General features: G+C 43.6%; 1 protein-coding gene across 1 annotated transcript in view; it reads left to right on the top strand.

Annotated features, from left to right (window-relative positions):
- The window catches only part of LOC118369819 (echinoderm microtubule-associated protein-like 6), a 131506-nt gene that overhangs the window by 100994 nt on the left and 2819 nt on the right, over window positions 1–27693 (top strand). The window contains 20 exon segments of the mRNA XM_052498680.1: window positions 6149–6290; window positions 6715–6867; window positions 7308–7439; window positions 7550–7638; window positions 7777–7953; window positions 8434–8638; window positions 9071–9197; window positions 15834–15912; window positions 16143–16272; window positions 16398–16496; window positions 17178–17351; window positions 17523–17731; window positions 17845–18002; window positions 18688–18802; window positions 19274–19462; window positions 19709–19881; window positions 24313–24475; window positions 26303–26406; window positions 27128–27281; window positions 27562–27662. Of these exon segments, the coding sequence (XP_052354640.1) occupies window positions 6149–6290; window positions 6715–6867; window positions 7308–7439; window positions 7550–7638; window positions 7777–7953; window positions 8434–8638; window positions 9071–9197; window positions 15834–15912; window positions 16143–16272; window positions 16398–16496; window positions 17178–17351; window positions 17523–17731; window positions 17845–18002; window positions 18688–18802; window positions 19274–19462; window positions 19709–19881; window positions 24313–24475; window positions 26303–26406; window positions 27128–27281; window positions 27562–27662 (2873 nt within the window).

The raw sequence follows: 27693 nt of genomic DNA, 5'->3' as shown, positions 1-27693 counted from the left end.
CTTGATGTGTTGGCTTGTTACTCAGGCTTCTTGATGTGTTGGCTTGAACTCAGGCTTCTGTTTTGATGTGTTGGCTTGTTTGTGAAAATTCTTGATGTGTTGCTTGTTACTAAGGCTTATTGATGTGTTGGCTTGTTACTCAGGCTTGGGAATTGATGTGTTGGCTTGTTACTCAGGCTTATTGATGTGTTGGCTTGTTACTCAGGCTTCTTTGATGTGTTGGCTTGTTACTCAGGCTTCTTGATGTGTTGGCTTGTTACTCAGGCTTATTGATGTGTTGGCTTCTTGATGTGTTGGCTTGTTACTCAACTTTATGTGTTGGCTTGTTACTCAGGCTACTTGAGGCTTGTTCTACAGCCTTCTTGATGTGTTGGCTTGTTACTCAGCCTTCTTGATAACAACAGCTTGTTACTCAGGCTTCTTGAGTTTTGTTGGCTTCTTGATGTGTTGGCTTATTACTCAGGCTAATGATGTGTTCTTGTTCTAAGATCTTGATGTCATGGCTTGTTACTCAGGCTTCTTGATGTGTTGGCTTGTTACTCAGGCTTCTTTATGTGTTGGCTTGTTACTCAAGCTTCTTGATGTTGGCTTTTACTTCAGGCTACTTGATGTGTTCATTGTTAACAGCCTTCTTGATGTGTTGGCTTGTTACTCAGGCTTGGAATTGATGTGTTGGCTTGTTCTACAGCCTTCTTGATGTGTTGGCTTGTTACTCAGGCTTCTTGATGTGTTGGCTTGTTACTCAGGCTTCTTGATGTTTGTTGGCTTGATGTGTTGGCTTGTTACTCAGGCTACTTGATGTGTTGGCTTGTTCTACAGTTATGTGTTTGGCTTGTTACTCAGGCCTTGATGTGTTGGCTTGTTACTCAATCTTGATGTGTTGGCTTTTGATGAGTTGGCTTGTTACTCAGGCTACTTGATGTGTTGAGGCTTGTTACTCAGCCTTCTTGATGTGTTGGCTTGTTACTCAGGCTTCATTAGTGTTGGCTTGTTACTCAGGCTCACATTGATTGTTGGTTTTACTCAATTGACTTTATGTTTGCAGCTTGTTACTCATTTGATGTGTTGGCTTGTTACTCAGGCTTTTGATGTGTTGGAAACCTTGTTCTATCAGCCTTCTTGATGTGTTGGCTTGTTACTCAGGCTTCTTTGATGTGTTGGCTTGTTAAACTCAGGCTTCTTGATATCATTATCTTGATGTGTTGGCTTGTTACTCAGGCTACTTGATGTATAAGCTTGTTCACAGCCTATCTGATGTGTGGCTTGTTACTCAGGTCCTTGATAGTGTTGGCTTTTACTCAAATATCTTATGTGTGTTTTACTCAGCCTTCTTGATGTGTTGGCTTGTTACTCAGGCTTCTTGATGTGTTGGCTTGTTACTCAGGCTTCTTGATGTGAGATGGCTTAGATCAAGGCAAAATCTTGATGTGTTAGCTTGTTACTCAGCCATCTTGATGTGTTGGCTGTTACTCAAACCTTTATGTGATAGATTGTTATTCAGCAGTCTGATTTGGAGGCTTGTTACTCAGGCTTATTGATGTGAGGCTTGTTACCAGCCTTCTTGATGTGTTGGCTTGTTACTCAGGCTTCTTTAGATGGCTTGTTACAGGCTTCTTGATGTCTGGCTTGTTACTCAGCCTTCTTGATGTGTTGGCTTGTTACTCAGGCTTCTTTATGTGTTAGATTGTTATTCAGGCATCTTGATTTGGAGGCTTGTTTTTATTGATGTGTTGGCTTGTTACTCAGCCTTCTTGATGTGTTGGCTTGTTACTCAGGCTTCTTGATGTGTTGGCTTGTTACTCAGGCTTCTTGATGACAAACTGTGTTGGTTTGTTACTCAGGCTTCTTGATGTTCAGCTTGTTACTCAGGCTTCTTGATGACAAGCTGGCTTCTTGATGTGTTGGCTTGTTACTCAGGCTACTTGATGTGTTGGCTTGTTACTCAGCCTTCTTGATGTGTTGGCTTGTTACTCAGGCTTCTTGATGTGTTGGCTTGTTACTCAGGTTGTCAGTGTGTTGGCTTGTTACTCAGGCTTCTTGATGTGTTGGCTTGTTACTCAGGCTTCTTGATGTGTTGGACGACTACAGCCTTCTTGATGTGTTGGCTTGTTACTCAGGCTTCTTGATGTGTTGGCTTGTTACTCAGGCTTCTTGATGTGTTGGCTTGTTACTGGCTTTTATGTATTCTTGTTACTCAGCCTTCTTGATGTGTTGGCTTGTTACTCAGGCTACTTGATGTGTTGGCTTGTCCCACCAGCTTCTTGATGTGTTGGCTTGTTACTCAGGCTAACTTGATGTGTTGGCTTGTTACTCAGGCTTCTTTATGTGTTGGCTTGTTACTCAGCCTTCTTGATGTGTTGGCTTGTTACTCAGCCTTCTTGATGTGTTGGCTTGTTACTCAGCCTTCTTGATGTGTTGGCTTGTTACTCAGCCTTCTTGATGTGTTGGCTTGTTACTCAGCCTTCTTGATGTGTTGGCTTGTTACTCAGCCTTCTTGATGTGTTGGCTTGTTACTCAGCCTTCTTGATGTGTTGGCTTGTTACTCAGGCTTCTTGATGTGTTGGCTTGTTACTCAGGCTTCTTGATGTGTTGGCTTGTTACTCAGGCTTCTTTATGTGTTAGATTGTTATTCAGGCATCTTGATTTGGAGGCTTGTTACTCAGGCTTCTTGATGTGTTGGCTTGTTCTCAGCCTTCTTGATGTGTTGGCTTGTTACTCAGGCTCCTTTATGTGTTAGATTGTTATTCAGGCATCTTGATTTGGAGGCTTGTTACCAGGATTGATGTGTTAGATTGTTATTCAGGCATCTTGATTTGGAGCTTGTTACTCAGGCTTCTTGATGTGTTGGCTTGTTACTCAGGCTTCTTTATGTGTTAGATTGTTATTCAGGCATCTTGATTTGGAGGCTTGTTACTCAGGCTTCTTGATGTGTTGGCTTGTTACTCAGGCTTCTTTATGTGTTAGATTGTTATTCAGGCATCTTGATTTGGAGGCTTGTTACTCAGGCATCTTGATGTGTTGGCTTGTTACTCAGGCTTCTTTATGTGTTAGATTGTTATTCAGGCATCTTGATTTGGAGGCTTGTTACTCAGGCTTATTGATGTGTTAGATTGTTATTCAGGCATCTTGATTTGGAGGCTTGTTACTCAGGCTTCTTTATGTGTTAGATTGTTATTCAGGCATCTTGATTTGGAGGCTTGTTACTCAAGCTTCTTTATGTGTTAGATTGTTATTCAGGCATCTTGATGTGTTGGCTTCACACATCAGGCTTCTTGATGTGTTGGCTTGTTACTCAGGCTTCTTGATGTGCTGGCTTGTTACTCAGGCTTCTTGATGTGTTGTTGTTACTCAGCCTTCTTGATGTGTTGGCTTGTTACTCAGGCTTCTTGATGTGTTGGCTTGTTACTCAGGCTTCTTTATGTGTTGGCTTGTTATTCAGGCATCTTGATTTGGAGGCTTGTTACTCAGGCTTATTGATGTGTTGGCTTGTTACTCAGCTTCTTGATGTGTTGGCTTGTTACTCAGGCTTCTTGATGTGTTGGCTTGTTACTCAGCCTTATTGATGTGTTGGCTTGTTACTCAGGCTTCTTGATGTGTTGGCTTGTTACTCAGGCTTCTTTATGTGTTAGATTGTTATTCAGGCATCTTGATTTGGAGGCTTGTTCCTCAGGCTTCTTGATGTGTTGGCTTGTTACTCAGGCTTCTTGATGTGTTGGCTTCTTGATGTGTTGGCTTGTTACTCAGGCTACTTGATGTGTTGGCTTGTTCTACAGCCTTCTTGATGTGTTGGCTTGTTACTCAGGCTTCTTGATGTGTTGGCTTGTTACTCAGGCTTCTTGATGTGTTGGCTTCTTGATGTGTTGGCTTGTTACTCAGGCTTCTTGATGTGTTGGCTTGTTACTCAGGCTTCTTGATGTGTTGGCTTGTTACTCAGGCTACTTGATGTGTTGGCTTGTTACTCAGCCTTCTTGATGTGTTGGCTTGTTACTCAGGCTTCTTGATGTGTTGGCTTGTTACTCAGGCTTCTTGATGTGTTGGCTTGTTACTCAGGCTTCTTGATGTGTTGGCTTGTTACTCAGGCTTCTTGATGTGTTGGCTTGTTACTACAGCCTTCTTGATGTGTTGGCTTGTTACTCAGGCTTCTTGATGTGTTGGCTTGTTACTCAGGCTTCTTGATGTGTTGGCTTCTTGATGTGTTGGCTTGTTACTCAGGCTACTTGATGTGTTGGCTTGTTCTACAGCCTTCTTGATGTGTTGGCTTGTTACTCAGGCTTCTTTATGTGTTGGCTTGTTACTCAGGCTTCTTGATGTGTTGGCTTGTTACTCAGCCTTCTTGATGTGTTGGCTTGTTACTCAGGCTTCTTGATGTGTTGGCTTGTTACTCAGGCTTCTTGATGTGTTGGCTTGTTACTCAGCCATCTTGATTTGAGTCTTGTTACTCAGGCATCTTGATTTGTTGGCTTGTTACTCAGGCATCTTGATTTGTTGGCTTGTTACTCAGGCTTCTTGATGTGTTGGCTTGTTACTCAGGCTTATTGATGTGTTGATGTGTTGGCTTGTTACTCAGGCTTCTTTATGTGTTAGATTGTTATTCAGGCATCTTGATTTGGAGGCTTGTTACTCAGGCTTCTTGATGTGTTAGATTGTTATTCAGGCATCTTGATTTGGAGGCTTGTTACTCAGGCTTATTGATGTGTTAGATTGTTATTCAGGCATCTTGATTTGGAGGCTTGTTACTCAGGCTTCTTTATGTGTTAGATTGTTATTCAGGCATCTTGATTTGGAGGCTTGTTACTCAGGCTTCTTTATGTGTTAGATTGTTATTCAGGCATCTTGATGTGTTGGCTTGTTACTCAGGCTTCTTTATGTGTTAGATTGTTATTCAGGCATCTTGATTTGGAGGCTTGTTACTCAGGCTTATTGATGTGTTAGATTGTTATTCAGGCATCTTGATTTGGAGGCTTGTTACTCAGGCTTCTTGATGTGTTAGATTGTTATTCAGGCATCTTGATTTGGAGGCTTGTTACTCAGGCTTATTGATGTGTTAGATTGTTATTCAGGCATCTTGATTTGGAGGCTTGTTACTCAGGCTTATTGATGTGTTAGATTGTTATTCAGGCATCTTGATTTGGAGGCTTGTTACTCAGGCTTATTGATGTGTTAGATTGTTATTCAGGCATCTTGATTTGGAGGCTTGTTACTCAGGCTTATTGATGTGTTGGATTGTTATTCGGGCTTCTTGATGTGTTGCCTTTCACACATCAGGCTACTTGATGTGTTGGCTTGTTACTCAGGCTACTTGATGTGCTGGCTTGTTACTCAGGCTACTTGATGTGCTGGCTTGTTACTCAGGCTACTTGATGTGCTGGCTTGTTACTCAGGCTTCTTGATGTGTTGGCTTGTTACTCACTTCCTCTACTGCAGGGACTGCAGTCGGAAATAAATCATTGGTTATCCGAGGCAACGTTTTCTATCTGACAGTCTGCTGCTTGGCTGGCTCCGAAAAGCCCTGTGTTCCCTCTTGATTATCCGGAATAGTCCATAGCTTAATATCTCAACACCTTCCTTATTATTGTGTCTCTTGGCTGTGTCACAAGGCTTGTGTATGGGCTCTGTGGTGCTGCTGCGTACATGACAGTTACAGTGGTTGGTATTATGAGTGTGTGCGACCGTGTGTGCGTACGTGTGTGTGTGTGTGTGCGTGTCTATGTTTATTTGCGTGCATGTGTGGTTCTGATTGTCAGTGCATCGCTGTGGTAGTTCCCTTTTATGGGTGCAGAGCAGCCCTTACAGCTCAGAGTCAGAGCCTCCACGACTCCTTAGCAGTCAGGTACGTGTGCTCTGTTGCCATGGTGAACAGACCTGATGGGGATGGGTTATGACGGATCAGTATGGAAGTGTTGTTGAGTAAAATCGCTGCTGCTATCTGGGATGCGATAGATTGGGGCTTTTGTTTAGCCTTTCACTCAAACTCCACGTCAATATGAGCACAATGTGTCGTTCTGAGACAAAATAATGAATTATTTTGTGGGTGACAGATGTGTCAAATGGATTAGGAGTTGGTTGAGGACTAGGATTAGGAATGGTTCAGGACATGTCAACTGTGACTGACTAACAGTTGTGTGTCCGTCTATTGCTATGGTTACAGGGTCACATGGACGGCGAGGTGTGGGGTCTTGCTGCTCACCCCCTGCTTCCCATATGTGCCACAGTGAGTGATGACAAAACTCTGAGGATATGGGAGCTCTTCACTAACCACCGCATGGTGGCAGTTCGCAAACTTAAAAAAGGTACTGCTGAATGTTGATATCTTCCTTGACTAATGAGTCATTAACTCCCATAATCCTCAACAAAACATACAGATGTTGGATTGTAATTTGAGCAAGTTTGCTACAGCAGGAAAATCACTCTGCAGCAACAGGAAATGTGGATTATAATTAATGGACATTTTTTGTAGGGGTTGATACATTTTTCGTAAGGGCAAATCAAGTTTGAAATGTCTGTGACAATTACAAACTTTAGAAGCCTTTTAAAATTAAAATACACTCCAAGTTTACATTTCCTGGTTTGCAGTAAAATTCTCAGCAACAAAAGAGGGATCAAATTAAGATCCTACATCTGTAAGGCACTCTAGTGTAACCTTCTGTGCCTGTCAGTCTATGTCTGTATCTCCATTTTGGAAGTGTTTAACTCTTTGTGTGCTGTGTGTATCAGGTGGAAGATGCTGTGCCTTCTCCCCTGATGGGAAAGCCTTAGCGGTGGGCCTCAATGATGGTAGTTTCCTGGTGGTGAACTCTGACACCCTGGAGGACCTGGTGTCCTTTCATCACAGGAAGGAGTCTATCTCTGACGTCAGGTTTTCACAAGGTAACCTTTGACATAGACTCTGTACTATCAGCCGACTGGATCACTTATTATTGATGTGTTCATTCACTGCTGTTTGTATTTCATAACACTGATAATACGCATGGGTATTTCATTAGTAAGGTTAATTTGAGTTCAACTGTTCCTAATATACACTCTTTGAAAAAAGGGTTCCAAAAGGGTTATTCGGCTGTCCTCATAGGAGAACCCTTTTTGGTTCCAGATAGAACCCTCTGTGAAAAGGGTTCAACCTGGAACCAAAAGGCTTCTACTTGGCACCAAAAAGGGTTCTCCAAAGGGTTCTCCTATGGGGACAGCCGAATAACCCTTTTAGGTTCTAGATAGCACCTTTTTTTCTAAGAGTGTATTCAGTGAGGTTTCACTGAATAGCATTATCTCCCACCTGGCTGAGGTGTTGATCACTGGTTCTATGGCTTCCTTAGACGCTGGTAAATACCTCGCTGTGGCCTCTCATGATAACTTTGTGGATATCTACAATGTGCTGTCCAGTAAGAGGGTGGGAATCTGTAAAGGAGCTTCAAGCTATATCACTCACATAGACTGGGACTCTCGTGGTGAGTTTATGGTGTAAATGCAAGAGGAGCATGAATTCTCCTTAGTAGTCTATAGATACACGTTCCATTTTGTCCTTGGATTCTGAAAAAGTAAACATTTTTTTCTGTAGGTAAATTGCTGCAAGTAAATTCAGGTGCCAAAGAGCAATTATTCTTCGAAGCCCCAAGAGGGAAGAGACAAACTATAAGAAATTCTGAGGTGAGAGACCCAACTGAGATTGTTATTTTTCTCAGCTAGAAATCAAAAATGTATGGACACTCCATGATAACAGGATGCAGTGTTTAACACACTGTGTGTGTGTATATGTGTGTGTGCGTTCCTGTTTCCGCCTGTCAGATAGAGAAGATGGAGTGGGCTACCTGGACGTGTGTCCTGGGCCCCACCTGTGAGGGGATCTGGCCCACCCACAGTGACATCACAGACGTCAACGCCACCTCGCTCACCAAAGACAAGAAGCTGCTAGCCACCGGAGACGACTTTGGCTTCCTCAAGCTCTTCAGCTATCCAACCAGGGTGCGACAGCTCAGTACACTTGCACTAGTGTTAATTTACATTTTACTCACTTGAACTGAAATGGAATTAATCCCAACGCTGGTACATGTCTCAGTTGTTGACTCAAGTTCAATGTTGTCTCTTGGTTCAACTTGGTTCAATGTTGTCTCTTGGTTCAACTTGGTTCAATGTTGTCTCTTGGTTCAATGTTGTCTCTTGGTTCAACTTGGTTCAATATTGTCTCTTGGTTCAACTTGGTTCAATGTTGTCTCTTGGTTCAATGTTGTCTCTTGGTTCAACTTGGTTCAATGTTGTCTCTTGGTTCAATGTTGTCTCTTGGTTCAACTTGGTTCAATGTTGTCTCTTGGTTCAACTTGGTTCAATGTTGTCTCTTGGTTCAACTTGGTTCAATGTTGTCTCTTGGTTCAATGTTGTCTCTTGGTTCAACTTGGTTCAATATTGTCTCTTGGTTCAACTTGGCACCGTCTGCTCCCCCCTCAGGGTCAATATGCCCGCTTCAAGAAGTACGTGGGCCACAGTGCCCATATAACCAACGTGCGATGGGCACAAGATGACGCCACGCTACTGACGCTGGGCGGAGCTGACACAGCACTGATGATTTGGAGCCTGGAGAGAACCGGAGAGGGTCACAGGGAGAACCCTGTGGATAGCGAGGAGTCAGACGATGACATTGAGGAGGACGGAGGTAAACGCCAGCCTTTAGACTACTGATCCATACAGTACAGTAGTATGCAATACTACTATATACATTAGTGCTTGTGGGCGGAAGGTAGCTTAATGGTTAGAATGTTGGGCCAGTAACTGAAATCCGCCGGTTCAAACACCCAAGCCAACAAGGGGAAAAATCTGTCTGTGCCCTTTGGCAAGGCACTTAACACTGTAGTACTATGTCTGACCCTGTAAAAAAGCACATTTCACTGCAACTATCCTGTGTATATGACAATAAAACATATATATTACTTTTTTTTATATACACATTCTTACAACTCTCTCACAATCTACTCTTAGAACTCCCATACAACATTCTCAACAGACACACACAAAGCTATCCTGATCAAATACACATTTTAAAACACTAGTCTAATTGGCGAGTCTCTTCCTGTGGGCGTGTCTGTAGGGTATGACAGTGATGTGGCAAGGGAGAACAGCATCAACTACACCACTAAGATCTATGCTGTCAGCATCCGGGGTATGTGTGGCATCAAACCCCATCAGCAACTGAAGGAGGTGTCACCAGAGGAAAGGTACACCCCCACACCTCTGTCTCTGCCCACGTTTCCCTTCCTCCTCTGATGACTGAACTGTACAGATTCTGTTTTGGGACTGGTAGTTGACACTTAGTGATAGAGCTTAAACATTAGAGTGCCTTGGCCCCTGACCATTGTGCTGTGTGTAGATTTAAAACAATTTAAAGTCTGAGGCAGTGACAATAAAAAAATGCCCAAGTTTTATCTGTTATGTTAGGCCTCAAAAGACTGTTAAAGTCTTGATCCTAATCAGGCTGCCATCAGCTTCCAACACCATTTGATTGTCTACACAGGAATGCTTATAGAGTCCTCTGGTGTCAGAAACAGGAACTGTAACTGTCTACCAGTACACATCTATATGAGTATTATTCATATATACAGTATTTATACCTTTTGTAAAGCCTCAGAGGTGGTCAATGTAGGGTTGACATGGATATAGAGTTTGGTCTTGCTTTTTTATGATACAGAGTAAGTTGACTTTTTCAGTGCTTAGCTGACAGCATTTGAAGTTTAAGGGAAGACTGTGGGGTTTGTTTTCATGTTAGACTATTTCAAATGGAGTAGGAGGCCTGATTTAGTTTGATAGACATAGACTACTCTTTACCTATCTGTACTACTTGCATTAAAAAACAAGACATTATATGCTCATAGAAAGATCTTTATCCCCAGTTCTATGTTATTACTTTCTGCACTTTATGAGTGTACACGTGTGCTTTATGTGTCCTCTCTCTAATGCGCTCTCTCTATTCACCTCTGTTGCTATGATACTGTGGATTGTCCTGGGCATGCATTGTGGATGTAGCCCATTGATATTGCATGCCGTGTGCATGTTTTATGTTTGATCCATCTATCTGTGGATTGTTGGGTGTACGTGTTTGGGTCGTAGTCTGTGTGGTGTTACAGTATGAGATAGCATGTTCTTGTGGCTTGTGAAGGTATCTTGACAAAGTATTACACAATGTTATGTGCATGTGTAGCAGGTGTTCTCTCTTGAGCTTCTATGTGATATCTGTTGCTATGATACCGATATGTTGTGTATACAGTACCTATACAGTATCATTGGTATGATCTCAGTTGCTTCGAGACTGTATCGAATATTGCCACATCAGTGGTTCCCCCATCAATATAAATGGCTTATCAGCTATGTGCAGCTAGGGGAAGTCAAAAACATACTGTAGCCCTTTAGACCCGGAGGTCTGTCTACTGGTTAACTTTACTAACACCAATCTTAGGCAAAGCCATACTATAAAGCTAACATAAATATTGCTAGCGATTGCCAAGAAATGTATTTCCTTGAAATGGAAATTGGATTCCTCCCTGCCAGTTGCAACGTGGCTTTCGGAAGTTAATAGTTGTATCCCTTTGGAGAAAATCACTTACTGCTTGAGGAATAAGTTAAAGACATTTTACAGAATTTGGCAACCTTTTATTGACTATATGGAGAATCTCCCCCCACATCTCATTGATTGAATCCATATATAATCCTCACATAATGTTTCACACGTTATGTATATTATGTAGCCTACGGCAGGTGATCCAATGTCTCGTTATTTTTTATTTTTAAAAACATTTTTTTTTTTGTTGTATGTTTGTTTATATAACTATAATTATAATTTATTCTTGTTACGTTCATCTGTTACTGTCACTTTGTCCTATCGTTGTCTAATATCTTTTCACTTTTGTTTTGAATGTTCTTAATTGGAAAATGCAAAAATAAAATAATTAAAAAAATAAATAAAAAATATACTGTAGCATGTATAGCCCGAGGAGACAATGATTGATTTTTGTCAAAGCCAAAGGTTGCGTTGCCACAAATTGTATTCTAAGCCATAAAATTGGCATTATTTACCATGACGCTCCCCACTATTTTCCATTATTGTCACATAGCAGTGCTGTTATGTATGGAAGACTTTGACTTTGTCCATTCTCTTTCATATAATGTGTAGAATAACATTTACCCAATTATACAGCATTACAGAATGACAGGAAACATGAAATAGTTACAGAACATGAACCAGTGAAGAACCTATCATATGCTATCTGGGAGGCTCACAACGTCCATTTCTGCAACAACTAAGAGCATTGAACCACGAGGCTCAACTTCTCAGTTGTTTTGGTGCCCTGGCTACCACGCTCTAACAGCGTGAAGGTAACCGGTGCACATGCGCAGATACTGTGTGTGACTGTGTGAGAGCCAAGTCTTGCGTCTCGCTCATCTCATTATCTGCGGTGCTGCTCGCGGCAACGTAATTTCACTGAGTCTACCTTTGAAAGATGCATTATACAGGTGTAATTTCAGCCAGTAGTTTTAAAAGTAGTGCTCACAATCCAAATCGGGTCCCCGACAATTGTATACGACGTAATCCATTTCTTATTATATGTCACAAATTCCAATTCGTAGAATGTTAAGAATTTGTAAGTGCTTAACATCCTGTTGAATCTCTTTAATATCTCTCTTGTGTTTTAACTTGCATTCCTTTGGAGGCAGGGCATTGTCAAGTAAGTATGACCTATGCATACATTCTGTGTTAGCTATGGGATGTGGGTGGTATTTCCTTACATTGGATGTGAAGAGATTAGTATTTTATTTTATTGAGTGTGAGGGTAGAATATCTAACATGCAATAGAATACATGGTGTTCTTTTAATCCAGGGATTTCAACAGAATTGTACATGTTTTTCCTTTTATAACCGTACATACTTGACATTTTATCCAAAAGTGTTTGTTATTTCACTGATATCCTATAATGGTCCTACAGGAAGCAGTTCTGAAAAGGCTGTGTTTTCTAGTCATCTATTTATATGGACTATGGGCATAATCTCCCATAGCCCATGAATCTCAATATCACTCATATTGCTCAAAGTATGGCCAATGTGAAGTTATGTCAACTGCATGAGTAAGACATTATTTATTTATTTCAGATCCTTTTGGGTCATTCGTATCACAATTTATTTTGTAGGGTACTCCGAGTACAATGATGATTTACCAAGTGATGCTGGAGGAGACCGTTCTTTCTTTCTGTTTCTGTCTCTCCCCCTCTCTTTTTCTTCTTCCCCTCTCATGGAGCCCCAGACATCACAGGACCTTGTTTTCCCATAACCCCTTGGGGGTTGAGATCGAGGCACTGACTCATTTCTCTCTTCCTGTGCCCTTCCTCCTCCTCTCATAGGAGCTCTATTGCACAGTTTGCACAGGGACCCCAGGGTATGACCCCCTCCCCTTATCGCTCTGTAGACTGGTGCACTCTCATTCCACACTTCTCCTACGAGCTGTCTCTCTTTCTAGCATGCTGACAGCCGGCTGATGGCCAGAGCATGGTGTGAACCAGGCAGAAATGACAGCTAATAGCTCTCCAGGTTGCTTTTTGCATGAGCATAGAGCCTTTATAGCTATATTGAGTCCCCTCGGACTCCGACCTGTCCACTAAACCTCTCACTTGGTTCTGTCCACTGCTCTCAAGGGGATCCAGGTAAAGTGGGCTACTTGTGTCTATCACGCTGTGTGCGTACACTGTGGGTCCAGGTCCACGTGTTTCTCTGTGACGTTCTGTATGTACTTGCATGGTGGCAGTCAGCTCATCTCATTCCCATCTGATCAGAACTGCATGTTTGCATCCAGACTGCAGAGTTTCACACCCAGTGGGGCTTTTTTCCCATCTTCTCTTTCTTGTTCAGATAGAGACATGGAGCTAGGCAGCCTCACTCTATGACTCTCTAGTTCAATAAAGGTTCAATAAAACATAACATTTATTGAAATGATTCTACAATCCTGGCTCAGCATGAAAAATGTTGCAATCAGTCCTTAGGAGTTAGTTACAACACTACTACAGATATTCAATCTGCGGTGTTGTGTGTGGCAACACTAAACTCTGACATGCTGATTGAAGTCACTTCAGAGCACGTAGACACTGATAATATTGTTAAAACACATGTGGAAGAGGGAGTCTGATTAACAAATGAAATAGGAGAAAGTAGATGTTGGAAATATTAGCTCCCTGCCGTGCATGATCATCCAAACAATGCTGGTTAAATGCTGTTCAAACAAACCGAGAACGACGGTAGTGTCTGTCAGCTGTAAGGAGTGTAAACTATGTATGTGATCACAGCTATCACCTTTGGGCTAGTAATTTGCCAGTGAGCTGGAACCTTGTCTTGTATGATACGGCTGTAGTTCTATCAGGCCATTGCACACAGTGCTGGTGCTGTATGACTAATGCTTCTGCATTGTCATTGTACTGTTCAACCTCCTGTTGGATTTCAACCTCCAAGGGCTTCTTCAATATGTGTTTCCCTGTTAACTTGTAGACTCTGTCTGTCAGTGTGTGTGCGCACGGGAGCATGCACACATTCTCGTGAACCTTTGACAACCTATGTTAAGGACCAATAACTTAATAAGTCAAATCAAATCAAACTGTATTTGTCAAATGCGCCGAATACAACAAGTGTAGACCTTACCGTGAAATGCTTACTTAAAAATTCTTAACCAACAGTGCAGTTCAAGAAGAGTTAAGAAAATATTTACCAACTAAAGTTTTAAAAAAATAATAAAAAGTAACACAATAACATAACAATAACGAGGTTTATACAGGGGGTACCAGTACAGAGTCAGTGTGCGGAGGTACAGGTTAGAGGTAATTTGTACATGTAGGTTGGGGTGAAGTGACTATGCATAGATAATAAACAGTGAGTAGCAGCAGTGTACAAAACAAATGGAGGGAGGGGGGGTCAATGTAATAGTCCGGTGACCATTTGATTAATTGTTCAGCAGCTTATGGCTCGGGGGTAGAAGTTGTTAAGGAGCCTTTTGGACTTGGCGCTCCGGTACCATTTGCCATGCGGTAGCAGAGAAAACAGTCTATGACTTGGGTGACTAAAGTCTCTGACAATTTTATGGGCTTTCCTCTGACACCGCCTATTATATAGGTCCTAGATTGCAGGAAGCTTGGCCCAGTGATGCACTGGGAAGTACTCACTACCCTCTGTAGTGCCTTACGGTCAGATGCCGAGCAGTTGCCATACCAGGCAGTGATGCCACTACAACCCCGTTGATGTTAATGGGGGCCTGTTCGGCCCTCCTTTTCCTATAGTCCACAATCATCTCCTTTGTCTTGCTCACATTGAGGGAGAGGGTGTTGTCCTGGCACCACACTGCCAGTTCTCTGACCTCCTCTCTAATCGGTGTTGGTGATCAGGCCTACCACTGCTGTGTCGTCAGCAAACTTAATGATGGTGTTGGAGTCATGTTTGGCCACGCAGTCGTGGGTGAACAGGGAGTACAGGAGGGGACTAAGTACACACTCCTGAGGGTCCCCAGTGTTGAGGATCAGCGTAGTGTTGTTGCCTATCCCTACCACCTGGGGGCGGCCCGTCAGGAAGTCCAGGATCCAGTTGCAGATGGAAGTGTTTAGTCCCAGGGTCCTTATCTTAGTGATTAGCTTTGTGGGCACTATGGTGTTGAACGCTGAGCTGTAGTCAATGAACAGCATTCTCACATAGGTATTCCTTTTGTCCAGGTGGGAAAGGGTAATGTGGAGTGCTTCTATTCTTCCTTTAATGGCCCTTTGCTTTTGTGTCAGCTATCAATAGTATTGATATTTCAGATGTTTTACATGGTCTGTTAACCCCTGAAAGTGACCATGGACCTCAGGTCTCAGCCAGGATACATCACTGTGGTAACCAACTGCCTAGGAAGTCAAATTTTCCAACATATCCAGTGACTTCATTTTTAAGGAGAGTGGAATTCCACTCACTTTAAAGGGGCAATCTGTAATTGCTACATTAACTGCAGATTGCCTCTTTTTAAGTATTTATATTTTATAGTGATAGATTTCAATGAGGGGGGGACAGAGAAGGAAATCCAGGGAAAGCCTCACTGAGACGCAGAGGGAGATGTGCTGCAGGTGGCAGTGTAGAGCTCCTAGAAACGGACTCAGAGACTGAGTGGAATTGTATTCTGTTGCTCATTGTGGCTCATTGCCATACATGTTAAATGTGGCCTCAGCCAACTGGTGTAATGTGTCATTATTGGTGTGATCCTTATGTGAAAGTTGACGCTTGTTAACATTGTGAATGTGATGTGCCCACCTTGGTGATATGTGTGCAGTGGCTGGCCAAAATTCATACATGTGGAAAATGTAATAGGAAAATGTCAGTGATGTATACAATTTATTCAATTTTCTGTAGCACTGAATCTGTCTGTAGATATTGTGTTATATACTGTGTGTGTTTCATGAGGGACACTGAATGTTTGTGTATTATAAACAGTAAAGGCTATTATGAGTGATTAACAAACAATGATGTACTGTAGACATGCTTAACAAGGTTTCTATTCAGAGGGATATGACTGATTGCAGCTGTTTTGTACTCTCTGAGTTCCTCAAGCTGTAGTTTAGTACATAGATATTTTCTTTCTCACGCTCTCTCTTATCTCTCTTTCTTTGTTTCTCTCATGTCAGACTAGAGAGACATTTTATAACTTGGCCTAATCTATCCTTAATGTGGCATTTCTGTGCCCTGTAATGAAATTGCTCTGAGAAAACACGATTTGGTTCTGTGGTACGTACACATGTTAATATACTGTATCTGTCCAATATATCTACTGTGTGAGGCAGTACTATCTGTTTACTCACTGCAGGCCACCTGTTAGCCGAGCTGCTCCCCAACCAGAGAAGCTGCAGAAGAACAATATCACCAAAAAGAAGAAGCTTGTCGAGGTTTGTCTCACTGTGGTGTTGATGTTAACTCTGAATAACTTTAACATACTCAACACAATGTTACAAAATTGGTCACATACACATATTTTGCAGATATTATTGTGGGTGTAGCGAAATGCTTGTGTCTTGTTACATTTTTAACCTTAATTTGTATTTATTTTTATGAACCATTGTTGGGTACGTTTGGTGCGCTGTGGGATGTGATTGGCCGGTGATGTGTGTACTTCCAGGACCTGGTTCTGGACCACGTGTTTGGATTCAGGGGCTTCGATTGTCGTAACAACCTTCACTACCTCAACGACGGCGCCGACATCGTCTTCCACACAGCAGCTACGGCCATGGTGCACAGCCTCTCCACTGGTACAGCTACGTGTTGTCACTTTCAGATACCATACTCAATATTGACATAAGGACTTGTGATTTTCAAAGGCGTGTACATGATAAAATGAAGATGAACTCTGTGTTTTAATGCTATTTTTCCTCAGGGACTCAGAGTTTCTACTTGGAGCATACAGACGACATCCTCTGTTTGACCGTCAATCAACATCCTAAATACAAAAATGTCATCGCTACAGGGCAGATTGGTATGTACAGTACTGCAGTGAATGAACATGTTTTATTTTATTGTGATTATGCGTTGACATATTTTGCATGTACTTATCCATAGCTTTTGTGTGTGGGCTGAGTATGGGCATATGAGAGAGAGAGGGAGAGAGAGAGAGAGACATATTGAATGCCCATGTTTAGCCTTATAGCATTTTTCTGGGACTTTGTTGAGGACCTGTTCAGTCTACATTGACACATTTTGTTTGTTGCTAGAAGTCATTTTTATTAGTGCTTAATATCATGGCCCTCAGCAGCACTTTAGATTGAATTTGTTCTTTTGCCTAATTTCCCATCGCTCACACACCACAGGTGAAGTGACAGACCTGCCAGGTAAACCCCCCGTCCAGATTGACCTTTACAGTGTGCCCTACAGTTACTATGCCTATGGGCCGGTTTCCCGGACACAGATAAATCCCAGTCCTACAATAAAAAAGCAAGCTCAATGAAAAAAAAATCTTAATCTATGTCGGGGAAACCACCCCTATAGGTTTACCTGTCCTGTGTTTTCTATCCTCCAGTAGTTATCCCTCTGTATTCAACCCTACTTTTCTTACCTTTTTTACCCAGTACTATAATACAGCCAATCAATTGCCCTGGACTGCTCCATACTGTAGCCCTGTATACTGGATCAGACAATGGTGGTTTTCTCTGTGCTCCAGGCACCACCCCCTCAATCCATGTGTGGGACGCCATGAGTAAACAGACGCTGTCCATCCTGCGCTGCTCTCACGCCAAGGGGGTGGGCTACGTCAACTTCAGCGCCACGGGAAAGCTGCTGCTCTCTGTGGGGGTGGAGCCTGAACACACCATCACTGTGTGGCGCTGGCAGGAAGGTGAGCCATTCTGACCCTGGTAATATTCACTGAGATGGTGGTAGGCTACAGGTTAGATTGGTCTAGGCATTTTTGGGATTGCTAATCCTAACAATGTTGTTAGATATCACTCTGTAACTGTAAATAGCAGGTCATAGGAGTGTTTGTGCTTGTGTGGGTTACCCTGTCCAGGTGCTAAAGTGACCAGTAAAGGTGGCCATCCAGACAGGATCTTCGTAGTTGAGTTCCGGCCAGACTCCGACTCTCAGTTCGTGTCTGTTGGGATCAAGCACATCAAGTTCTGGACACTAGCTGGAGGCTCTCTCATGTATAAGAAGGGAGTGGTGGGCTCAGTGGAGGACGGCAGGATGCAGACCATGTTGTCTGTGGCCTTTGGTGCGGTGAGTATCGACAGAATTTGACACTCTTTAGTCTACGCTAATGGGTTGTAAATTCATTTCAGAGATCCATTAAACGGTTTCGTGATCCTGAGCTGTGGTTTCTCTTCCTCCAGAATAACCTAACATTCACAGGTGCTATAAATGGGGATGTGTACGTGTGGAGAGATCACTTCCTGCTTCGTGTCGTGGCTAAAGCCCACACCGGGCCAGTGTTCACCATGTACACCACACTGAGGGATGGCCTCATCGTCACAGGGGGCAAGGAGAGGCCGTGAGTACCGTACTGCTGCACGACCATTTACAGTTTACATTTGAGTCATTTATCAGATGCTCTTATCAAGAGCGACTTACAGGAGAAATTAGGGTTAGGTGCCTTGCTCAAGGGTACATCGACCAATTTTTCACCTAGTCAGCTCAGGGATTTGAAACAGTGACTGTTCGGTTACTGGCCCAATGCTCTTAAAGGGATATTTTGGCAATGAGGCCATTTTTCTACTAGTATGCTAGTAGATATTCATAGACTTCCAGTCATTACGCTAACTACCTAACTAACTTCCTTCATACTGGACATAGAGACAGACATAAAAATTGTGTCCACTAGTTCATCGGACTCAGGGAAAGTATTTGTTTAACCGCTAGGCTACCTGCTGCCAAGACCACTGACAATCAGAATGATATCTTTATAACACTGACCTACTTGAGACAACACCATTAATCCCACCTAAAGTAACAAGGCACACTATCACCAAAAATCACATATGGAATTCCATTGGATTACATTAAGAATAGTTCTGAATCTCGGTTAACCCTCTATCCTCTATGATGATGATACATTGATGATTATGATGGTGTGTTTGCGTGTGTGTGTGTGTGTGTGTGTGTGTGTGTGTGTGTGTGTGTGTGTGTGTGTGTGTGTGTGTGTGTGTGTGTGTGTGTGCGTGCATGCACTTTTTCAGTACAAAGGAGGGCGGTGCAGTGAAACTGTGGGACCAGGAGATGAAGCGTTGCCGAGCGTTCCAGCTGGAGACGGGCCAAACTGTTGAGTGTGTGAGGTCCGTCTGTCGAGGAAAGGTGAGTTCAGCACAGCCAGGGCACACAGCAGTGAAAGAGACTTTGAGCATGTCTACAGCAGATGTTTAATCTTAAAGCAACTCCCTGAACAATCCTTTCGGAAATAAACGTACTGTCACTATGTTTTATATATATATATATTTTTTTTTTGTTTTTAATTGAATATCATATACAGTGCCTTGCGAAAGTATTCGGCCCCCTTGAACTTTGCGACCTTTTGCCACATTTCAGGCTTCAAACATAAAGATATGAAACTGTATTTTTTTGTGAAGAATCAACAACAAGTGGGACACAATCATGAAGTGGAACGACATTTATTGGATATTTCAAACTTTTTTAACGAAAAAACTGAAAAATTGGGCGTGCAAAATTATATACATCTTAGCGATATGGATTGAAGCGAGCCCGAAGTCTATAGCTAGAATTTTGAAGGGTTAAAAATAGTAACCTTCTTGTGTCCCTGTCTACCAGGGTAAGATATTGGTAGGTACAAAGGATGGTGAGATCATTGAGGTGGGAGAGAAGAACGCTGCGTCCAACATCCTGATCAACGGTCACATGCAGGGTGGGATCTGGGGCCTGGCCACCCACCCCTCTAAAAACCTGTTCATCTCCACCAGCGACGACAGCACCATCCGCATATGGGACCTGGACGACAAGGTACAGCACAAATAAATACTATGTGGTTCCAATGATCTGCTGAGCTATGAAGTTGCGTTTGATCTTACGTTGAATGTCTTAATTGATTTATTGCAGAAACAACTTTTTTGAATCACAAATCTGTGTGTAAATCTGTGTGTTCTTGGTTTCCTTTGCACCTGAATTTAGTTAACCGTTGAATGGAAAAATAATATAAAAATATGTCATGTTTTGTTGTCTACAACCCTGCTTCCATTTCCCTGCTAGAAACTGCTGAACAAGGTGAGCCTGGGCCACCCAGCCAAGTGTGCCAGCTACAGTCCTGATGGTGAGATGGTGTCTGTGGGCATGAAGAATGGGGAGTTCATCATCCTCCTCACCATCTCACTCAAGATGTGGGGCAAGAAACGAGACCGCAGTGCTGCCATACAGGACATCAGGTAAGAACTGAGGGGACATAGGAGCTACCTGGAGCACTTTGGCTAGACTCCTGTCCACCTCCTGGCAGCAACCCTAGCATCAGCCCTAACCCTAGCTTTATGTGCACATCCTTGCAGTAACTAGCATCAGCCCTAACCCTAGCTTCATGTCCACATCCTGGCAGTAATCGTAGCATAAGCCCTAACCCTAGCTTCATGTCCTCATCCTGGCAGTAACCCTAGCATCAGCCCTAACCCAAGCTTCATGTCCACATCCTGGCAGTAACTAACCCTAGCATCAGCCCTAACCCTAGCTTCATGTCCACATCCTGGCAGTAACTAACCCTAGCATCAGCCCTAACCCTAGCTTCGTGTCCATATCCTGGCAGTAACCCTAGCATCAGCCCTAACCTTAGCTTTGTGTCCACATCCTGGCAGTAACCCTAACTTCATGTCCATATCCTGGCAGTAACCCTAGCATCAGCCCTAACCCTAGCTTCATGTCCACATCCTGGCAATAACTCTAGCATCAGCCCTAACCCTAGCTTCATGTCCACATCCTGGCAATAACTCTAGCATCAGCCCTAACCCTAGCTTCATGTCCACATCCTGGCAGTAACTAACCCTAACTTCATTTCCACATCCTGGCAGTAACTCTAGAATCAGCCCTAACCCTAGCTTCATGTCCACATCCTGGCAGTAACCCGAGCATCAGCCCTAACCCTAGCTTCATGTCCTCATCCTGGCAATAACTCTAGCATCAGCCCTAACCCTAGCTTTGTGTCCATATCCTGACAGTAACTAACCCTAGCATCAGCCCTAACCCTAGCTTCATGTCCACATCCTGGCAGTAACCCTAGCATCAGCCCTAACCCTAGCTTCATGTCCACATCCTGGCAATAACTCTAGCATCAGCCCTAACCCTAGCTTCATGTCCACATCCTGGCAGTAACTAACCCTAACTTCATGTCCACATCCTGGCAGTAATCGTAGCATAAGCCCTAACCCTAGCTTCATGTCCTCATCCTGGCAGTAACCCTAGCATCAGCCCTAACCCAAGCTTCATGTCCACATCCTGGCAGTAACGAACCCTAGAATCAGCCCTAACCCTAGCTTCATGTCCACATCCTGGCAGTAACTAACCCTAGCATCAGCCCTAACCCTAGCTTCATGTCCACATCCTGGCAGTAACTAACCCTAGCATCAGCCCTAACCCTAGCTTCATGTCTACATCCTGGCAGTAACTAACCCTAGCATCAGCCCTAACCCTAGCCTCGTGTCCATATCCTGGCAGTAACCCTAGCATCAGCCCTAACCTTAGCTTTGTGTCCACATCCTGGCAGTAACCCTAGCATCAGCCCTAACCCTAGCTTCGTGTCCATATCCTGACAGTAACCCTAGCATCAGCCCTAATCTTAGCTTTGTGTCCACATTCTGGCAGTAACCCTAGCATCAGCCCTAACCCTATCTTCGTGTCCACATTCTGGCAGTAACCCTAGCATCAGCCCTAACCCTAGCTTCATGTCCACATCCTGGCAGTAACCCTAGCATCGGCACTAACCCTAGCTTCATGTACACATCCTGGCAGTAACCCTAGCATCAGCCCTAACCCTAGCTTCATGTCCACATCCTGGCAGTAACTAACCCTAGCATCAGCCCTAACCCTAGCTTCATGTCTACATCCTGGCAGTAACTAACCCTAGCATCAGCCCTAACCCTAGCTTCATGTCCACATCCTGGCAGTAACTAACCCTAGCATCAGCCCTAACCCTAGCTTCATGTCCTCATCCTGGCAGTAACCCTAGCATCAGCCCTAACCCGAGCTTCATGTCCACATCCTGGCAGTAACTAACCCTAGCATCAGCCCTAACCCGAGCTTCATGTCCACATTCTGGCAGTAACTAACCCTAGCATCAGCCCTAACACGAGCTTCATGTCCACATCCTGGCAGTAACTAACCCTAGCATCAGCCCTAACCCGAGCTTCATGTCCACATCCTGGCAGTAACTAACCCTAGCATCAGCCCTAACCCGAGCTTCATGTCCACATCCTGGCAGTAACTAACCCTAGCATCAGCCGTAACCCTAGCTTCATGTCCACATCCTGGCAGTAACCCTAGCTTCATGTCCACATCCTGGCAGTAACTAACCCTAGCATCAGCCCTAACCCTAGCTTCATGTCCACATCCTGGCAGTAACCCTAACTTCATGTCCATATCCTGGCAGTAACCCTAGCATCAGCCCTAACCCTAGCTTCATGTCCACATCCTGGCAGTAACCCTAACTTCATGTCCATATCCTGGCAGTAACCCTAGCATCAGCCCTAACCCTAGCTTCATGTCCACATCCTGGCAGTAACCCTAACTTCATGTCCTCATCCTGGCAATAACTCTAGCATCAGCCCTAACCCTAGCTTCATGTCCTCATCCTGGCAATAACTCTAGCATCAGCCCTAACCCTAGCTTCATGTCCACATCCTGGCAATAACTCTAGCATCAGCCCTAACCCTAGCTTCATGTCCACATCCTGGCAGTAACCCTAGCATCAGCCCTAACCCTAGCTTCATGTCCACATCCTGGCAGTAACCCTAGCTTCATGTCCACATCCTGGCAGTAACTAACCCTAGCATCAGCCGTAACCCTAGCTTCATGTCCACATCCTGGCAGTAACCCTAGCTTCATGTCCACATCCTGGCAGTAACTAACCCTAGCATCAGCCCTAACCCTAGCTTCATGTCCACATCCTGGCAGTAACCCTAACTTCATGTCCATATCCTGGCAGTAACCCTAGCATCAGCCCTAACCCTAGCTTCATGTCCACATCCTGGCAGTAACCCTAACTTCATGTCCATATCCTGGCAGTAACCCTAGCATCAGCCCTAACCCTAGCTTCATGTCCACATCCTGGCAGTAACCCTAACTTCATGTCCTCATCCTGGCAATAACTCTAGCATCAGCCCTAACCCTAGCTTCATGTCCTCATCCTGGCAATAACTCTAGCATCAGCCCTAACCCTAGCTTCATGTCCACATCCTGGCAGTAACCCTAGCATCAGCCCTAACCCTAGCTTCATGTCCACATCCTGGCAGTAACCCTAGCATCAGCCCTAACCCTAGCTTCATGTCCACATCCTGGCAATAACTCTAGCATCAGCCCTAACCCGAGCTTCATGTCCACATCCTGGCAGTAACTAACCCTAACTTCATTTCCACATCCTGGCAGTAAATCTTGCCCTAGCATCATGTCCTCATCCCAGTTCAACCCTAGGTCGAAAATATACAGGTTAACCCAACGTAATTATTACACCAGGCAGCATTCGAAAATAAACACATTTATTGGACCAGTGCCATTGATAATGACTAGCACCATTGCAACTAGCAATGCTGGCCCCATTTTCTCAAAGAGTTATGGGATATTAGAACCCTGTTGTCTTAACCTTTGACATCTTTAAAAAAAAATGTTTACCCCTTTTTCGTGGTGTCCAATTGTTAGTAGCTACTATATTTTCTCATCGCTACAACTCCCGTACGGGCTCGGGAGAGACGAAGGTTGAAAGTCATGCGTCCTCCGATACACAACCCAACCAAGCCGCACTGCTTCTTAACACAGCTCCATCCAACCCGGAAGCCAGCCGCACCAATGTGTCGGAGGAAACACTGTGCACCTGGCAACCTTGACAAGGATTTCCCTACTGGGCCAAGCCCTCCCTAACCCGGGCGACGCTAGGCCTGTGCGTCGCCCCATGAACCTCCCGGTCGCGGCCGGTTACGACAGAGCCTGGGCGCGAACCCAGAGTCTCTGGTGGCACAGCTGGCGCTGCAATACAATACCCGGGAGGCAACCTTTGACATCTTCAACCTATGTTCAAACCTAACCACAACCCTAACCCTAGCCACAACCATAACCCTAACCTCAACCCAACACTAACCTCAACCCAACCCTAGCCTCAACCACAACCCTGGAAACAACCCTAACCATAACCCACAACCCTAACCCTAACCAACAACCCTGGCCTCAACCACAAACCTAACAGTGCTTCATGTCCACATCCTGGTTCAATCCTAACTCTAGCCTCAAAACTAGCCTGTTTCATGTCCAAATCCCTGTTCAATCTTAACCCTATCCTCAACCACAAACCTAACCCAAATTTTGCATTACTCTAACCATAGCCTTATGTTCCACCCTGGCTCAACCCTAATCCCAAAATATGGCTCCCAAAAAATCTGCATTCCCAATTTAACCTGTGGTTCGAACCAAGAAAACAACTAACCAAAATTAAACCATTTATTTTTTCAAACTGTGGAGACTGATTTAACCAAAAGGGGGAAGTGAACTAATTTTCATTGGCATTGGGTCAGTTAAAGGCCAGTCAATTACATTTTAATTATGTGTTTGTGTGGTTCAATGTCATATATACATTATGTTACAGTATGTCTATTCTGTGACCCTCTCAGGTTCAGTCCAGACAAACACCTCCTGGCAGTGGGCTCAGTGGAGAGTACGGTTGACCTGTATGACCTTACATTGGGCCCCACACTCAACCGCGTGGGCTACTGTAAGGACATCTCCAGCTTCGTTATCCAGATGGACTTCTCTGCAGACAGCAGGTTCATCGAGGTATGCCACACTGAACGGGAAGTAGAATACAGCTGGAGGGGTTTTAAAAACAGACTAATTCTTGTTGTTGTTGTTATAAGCCATGGGGGTTTTGATAGGCTGACATACATACTGGATTTTCTAAACCGCACACAAAATAGATAGTGGAATGAGGTCCATTTTATTTTGCTGTCAAGGTCATTATGTTTGAATAGTCTAAATGCCTTTTTTTATTACCATCATGGCAACCGTGTCAGTGTTGTCTTTTTAAAACAGCCATCTTGACCATTTGATCATGTTGCACAGTGTGTTCTCACCATGATGGATACTCGTATATCCATTCCAAAGCATGCTGAGAGTGGAAAACACCTATATTTAGACTCACACATATATGGCAGGCAGGTCATAATCGTTTATAGCCAAGTCCCCTTCTAGTTAACAGTAGCGTGGAGCCGCCCCAGAGTAACCTGACAGGCTTCAGTGTGCTAAAAAAGGAGCCCTATCTGAGGTATTTGAGGTATTCCTATAGACTCAGACCCAGTCTTTGCTGTTATGGAAAGCTTTAGCCCTTTTACGGAGTGTCGCTATGACTGCCACATGAAGACCAGAGAAAGAGTACGATGGTGACTTGGCCTTCTAAATTTAACCTGTCCTCAGCGTACAATTACAAGTACATGTGACTGTGCCTTGAAGGGGAGGGACAAGTATAGTTTGCCATGGTCCTCCTGTAATTTTAAGTTATAGACACAGGCGTCCTTCCTAACTCAGTTCTCGGAGAGGACGTAAACCACTCGGATTTCACCATGAGGCCAATGGTGACTTTAAAACCGTTAGTTTAATGGCTGTGATAGAAAACTAAGGATGGATCAACAACATTGTAGTTACTCCACAATACTAAACTAAATGACATAGTGAAAAGAAGGAAGCTTGTACAGAATAAATATCCCAAAACATGCATCCTGTTTGCAACAAGGGACTAAAGTAAAACTGCCAAAAATGTGGCAAAGAAAATGAACTTTTGTCTTGAATACAAAGTGATATGTTTGGGGCAAATCCAATACGATACTGAGTACCACTCTTCATATTTACGAGCATGGTGGTGGCTGTGTCATGTTATTGTCATCTGCAAGGATTAGGGAGTTTTTTAGGATAAAAAGAAACGTAATAGAGCTAAGCACAGGAAAAATCCTAGAAAAGAACTTGGTTCAGTCTACAGACACTGGGAGACACATTCCCCTTTCAGCAGGACAATAACCGAAAACACAAGACCAAATATACACTGGAGCTTCTTACCAAGACAACATTGAATGTTCCTGAGTGGCATAGTTACAGTTTTGACTTAAATCGTCTTGACAATCTATGACAAGACTTGAAATTGTCTGTCTAGCAATGATCAACAACAACCAACTTGACAGAGCTTGAATACATTTTTTTAAAGAATGTGGAAAATATTGTACAATCTTGGTGTGCAAAGCTCTTAGACCCACCCAGAATGACTCACAGCTGTATTTGTTGCCAAAGGTGACTCTAACATGTGTTGATTGATTCAGGGCTGTGAATACATACTGTATGTAAATTACATTTCATTATCAAACATTTCTAAAAGCATGTTTTCACTTTGTCATTGTCATTGTGTGTTGATGGGTGAGGGGAAAAAATGCATTTCATCCATTTTGAATTCCGGCTGTAACAACAAACTGTGGAATAAGTCGAGGGGTATGAATACTTTCTTAAGGAACAGTACACTAGTTGACTGATGTATTTCAGACAGTTACAATATTCTGACCTCTGGTTGTGTGCATATGCATGAGTGTGTATTCTGACGTGTCACTGGCTGTGTGTCGACAGGTGTCCACAGGAAACTATAAGCGCCAGGTGCATGAGATGCCTTCTGGGAAAATGGTAACAGAACAGACTGTGATTGAGAGGATCACCTGGGCCACCTGGACCAGGTAGAATGATTAATTGTAGTCACTGGAATTTAATAACTCACATACTCTCCAAAATCAAACTGAGATCAATATTCAGTAAAGAATGCAAATATTGCATGGTCACACTATTGCGATATGGCGTCAACAACGGGAGCTAAACATAATATCTCACTCGTAATATGGGAATGCAAGGTGAAGCGGTACAAAAACATTGCTGGTTCAACTTATTTTTGAGCTTTAGGCTCGTTGAAGCCATCTGGGCACGTTTGTGTACAGAAGTTTAGTGGGCACACCTAGACATGTTTTGTAGTTGTGTTTGGGTGTCTGTTATTGATCAATGGAATAATGGAGGTCAATCAATACTGTCTGCAGCACAGCAGTCACTGTTCACTTCTCATGAATAGACCCCAAACATCCTCTAAATTCACTCTCCCCAAGGTTAATGGGTTAAAATACATTCTGCATATAGACCGTAGCATACTTATTTCGAAACATGAACAGAAAAACAAATGTCTGGTTGAGATCTTTTACAGTATGCAGGAATATTTTTAAATGTTTTATATATGTTGCATATGTTTTACTACTGAGAAGAGTACGATATAGTAATTCAGTTGACTTGGAGGAAACATTTAAAAAGGTTATTCTTTGGTGGACTAATGTCCTCTCAGTACTGGCAGGCCTGTGGTTTTGTTCAGCATATTCTGCAGTCTGAGCATGGCTCCTCTCTCTCATTCCTTCTCAGTATCCTGGGAGATGAGGTGCTGGGGATCTGGCCACGGAATGCTGATAAGGCTGACGTCAACTGTGCCTGTGTCTCCCACGCCGGCCTCAATGTGGTCACCGGGGACGACTTTGGACTGGTCAAGCTCTTCGACTTTCCCTGCACTGAGAAGTTTGTGAGTGCTTCACTTCCTCTCAACATCACTGGGATAGCTTTTAAAGATATGTAGTTACTGAAGCCATAGAACACAGACTGCTGGCTGGGGCTGCCCCAAGTGGGGAGGTGGGCCAGTATCCGAAAGGTCGCTGGTTTGAATCCCCGAGCTGACTGAATGAAAAACTATTTGCCCTTGAGCAAAGTACTTAACCCTAATTGCTCCTGTAAGTGCTCTGGATGAGAGCATTGGTAAACAAACAAAAAAGTGTTTAATTAATACTTATTTTGATCCTCTACAGGCCAAACACAAGCGTTACTTTGGGCACTCGGCACACGTGACCAACATTCGCTTCTCCTATGATGATAAATATGTGATCAGCACTGGAGGAGACGACTGCAGGTATGCAGAGCTTGTTACCGGGTTTAACCAC

The sequence above is a fragment of the Oncorhynchus keta genome, chromosome 36 (assembly GCF_023373465.1).
Source record: "Oncorhynchus keta strain PuntledgeMale-10-30-2019 chromosome 36, Oket_V2, whole genome shotgun sequence".
NCBI classification, from domain to species: domain Eukaryota; kingdom Metazoa; phylum Chordata; class Actinopteri; order Salmoniformes; family Salmonidae; genus Oncorhynchus; species Oncorhynchus keta.
This window is presented reverse-complemented; position numbering and strand designations above follow the sequence as displayed.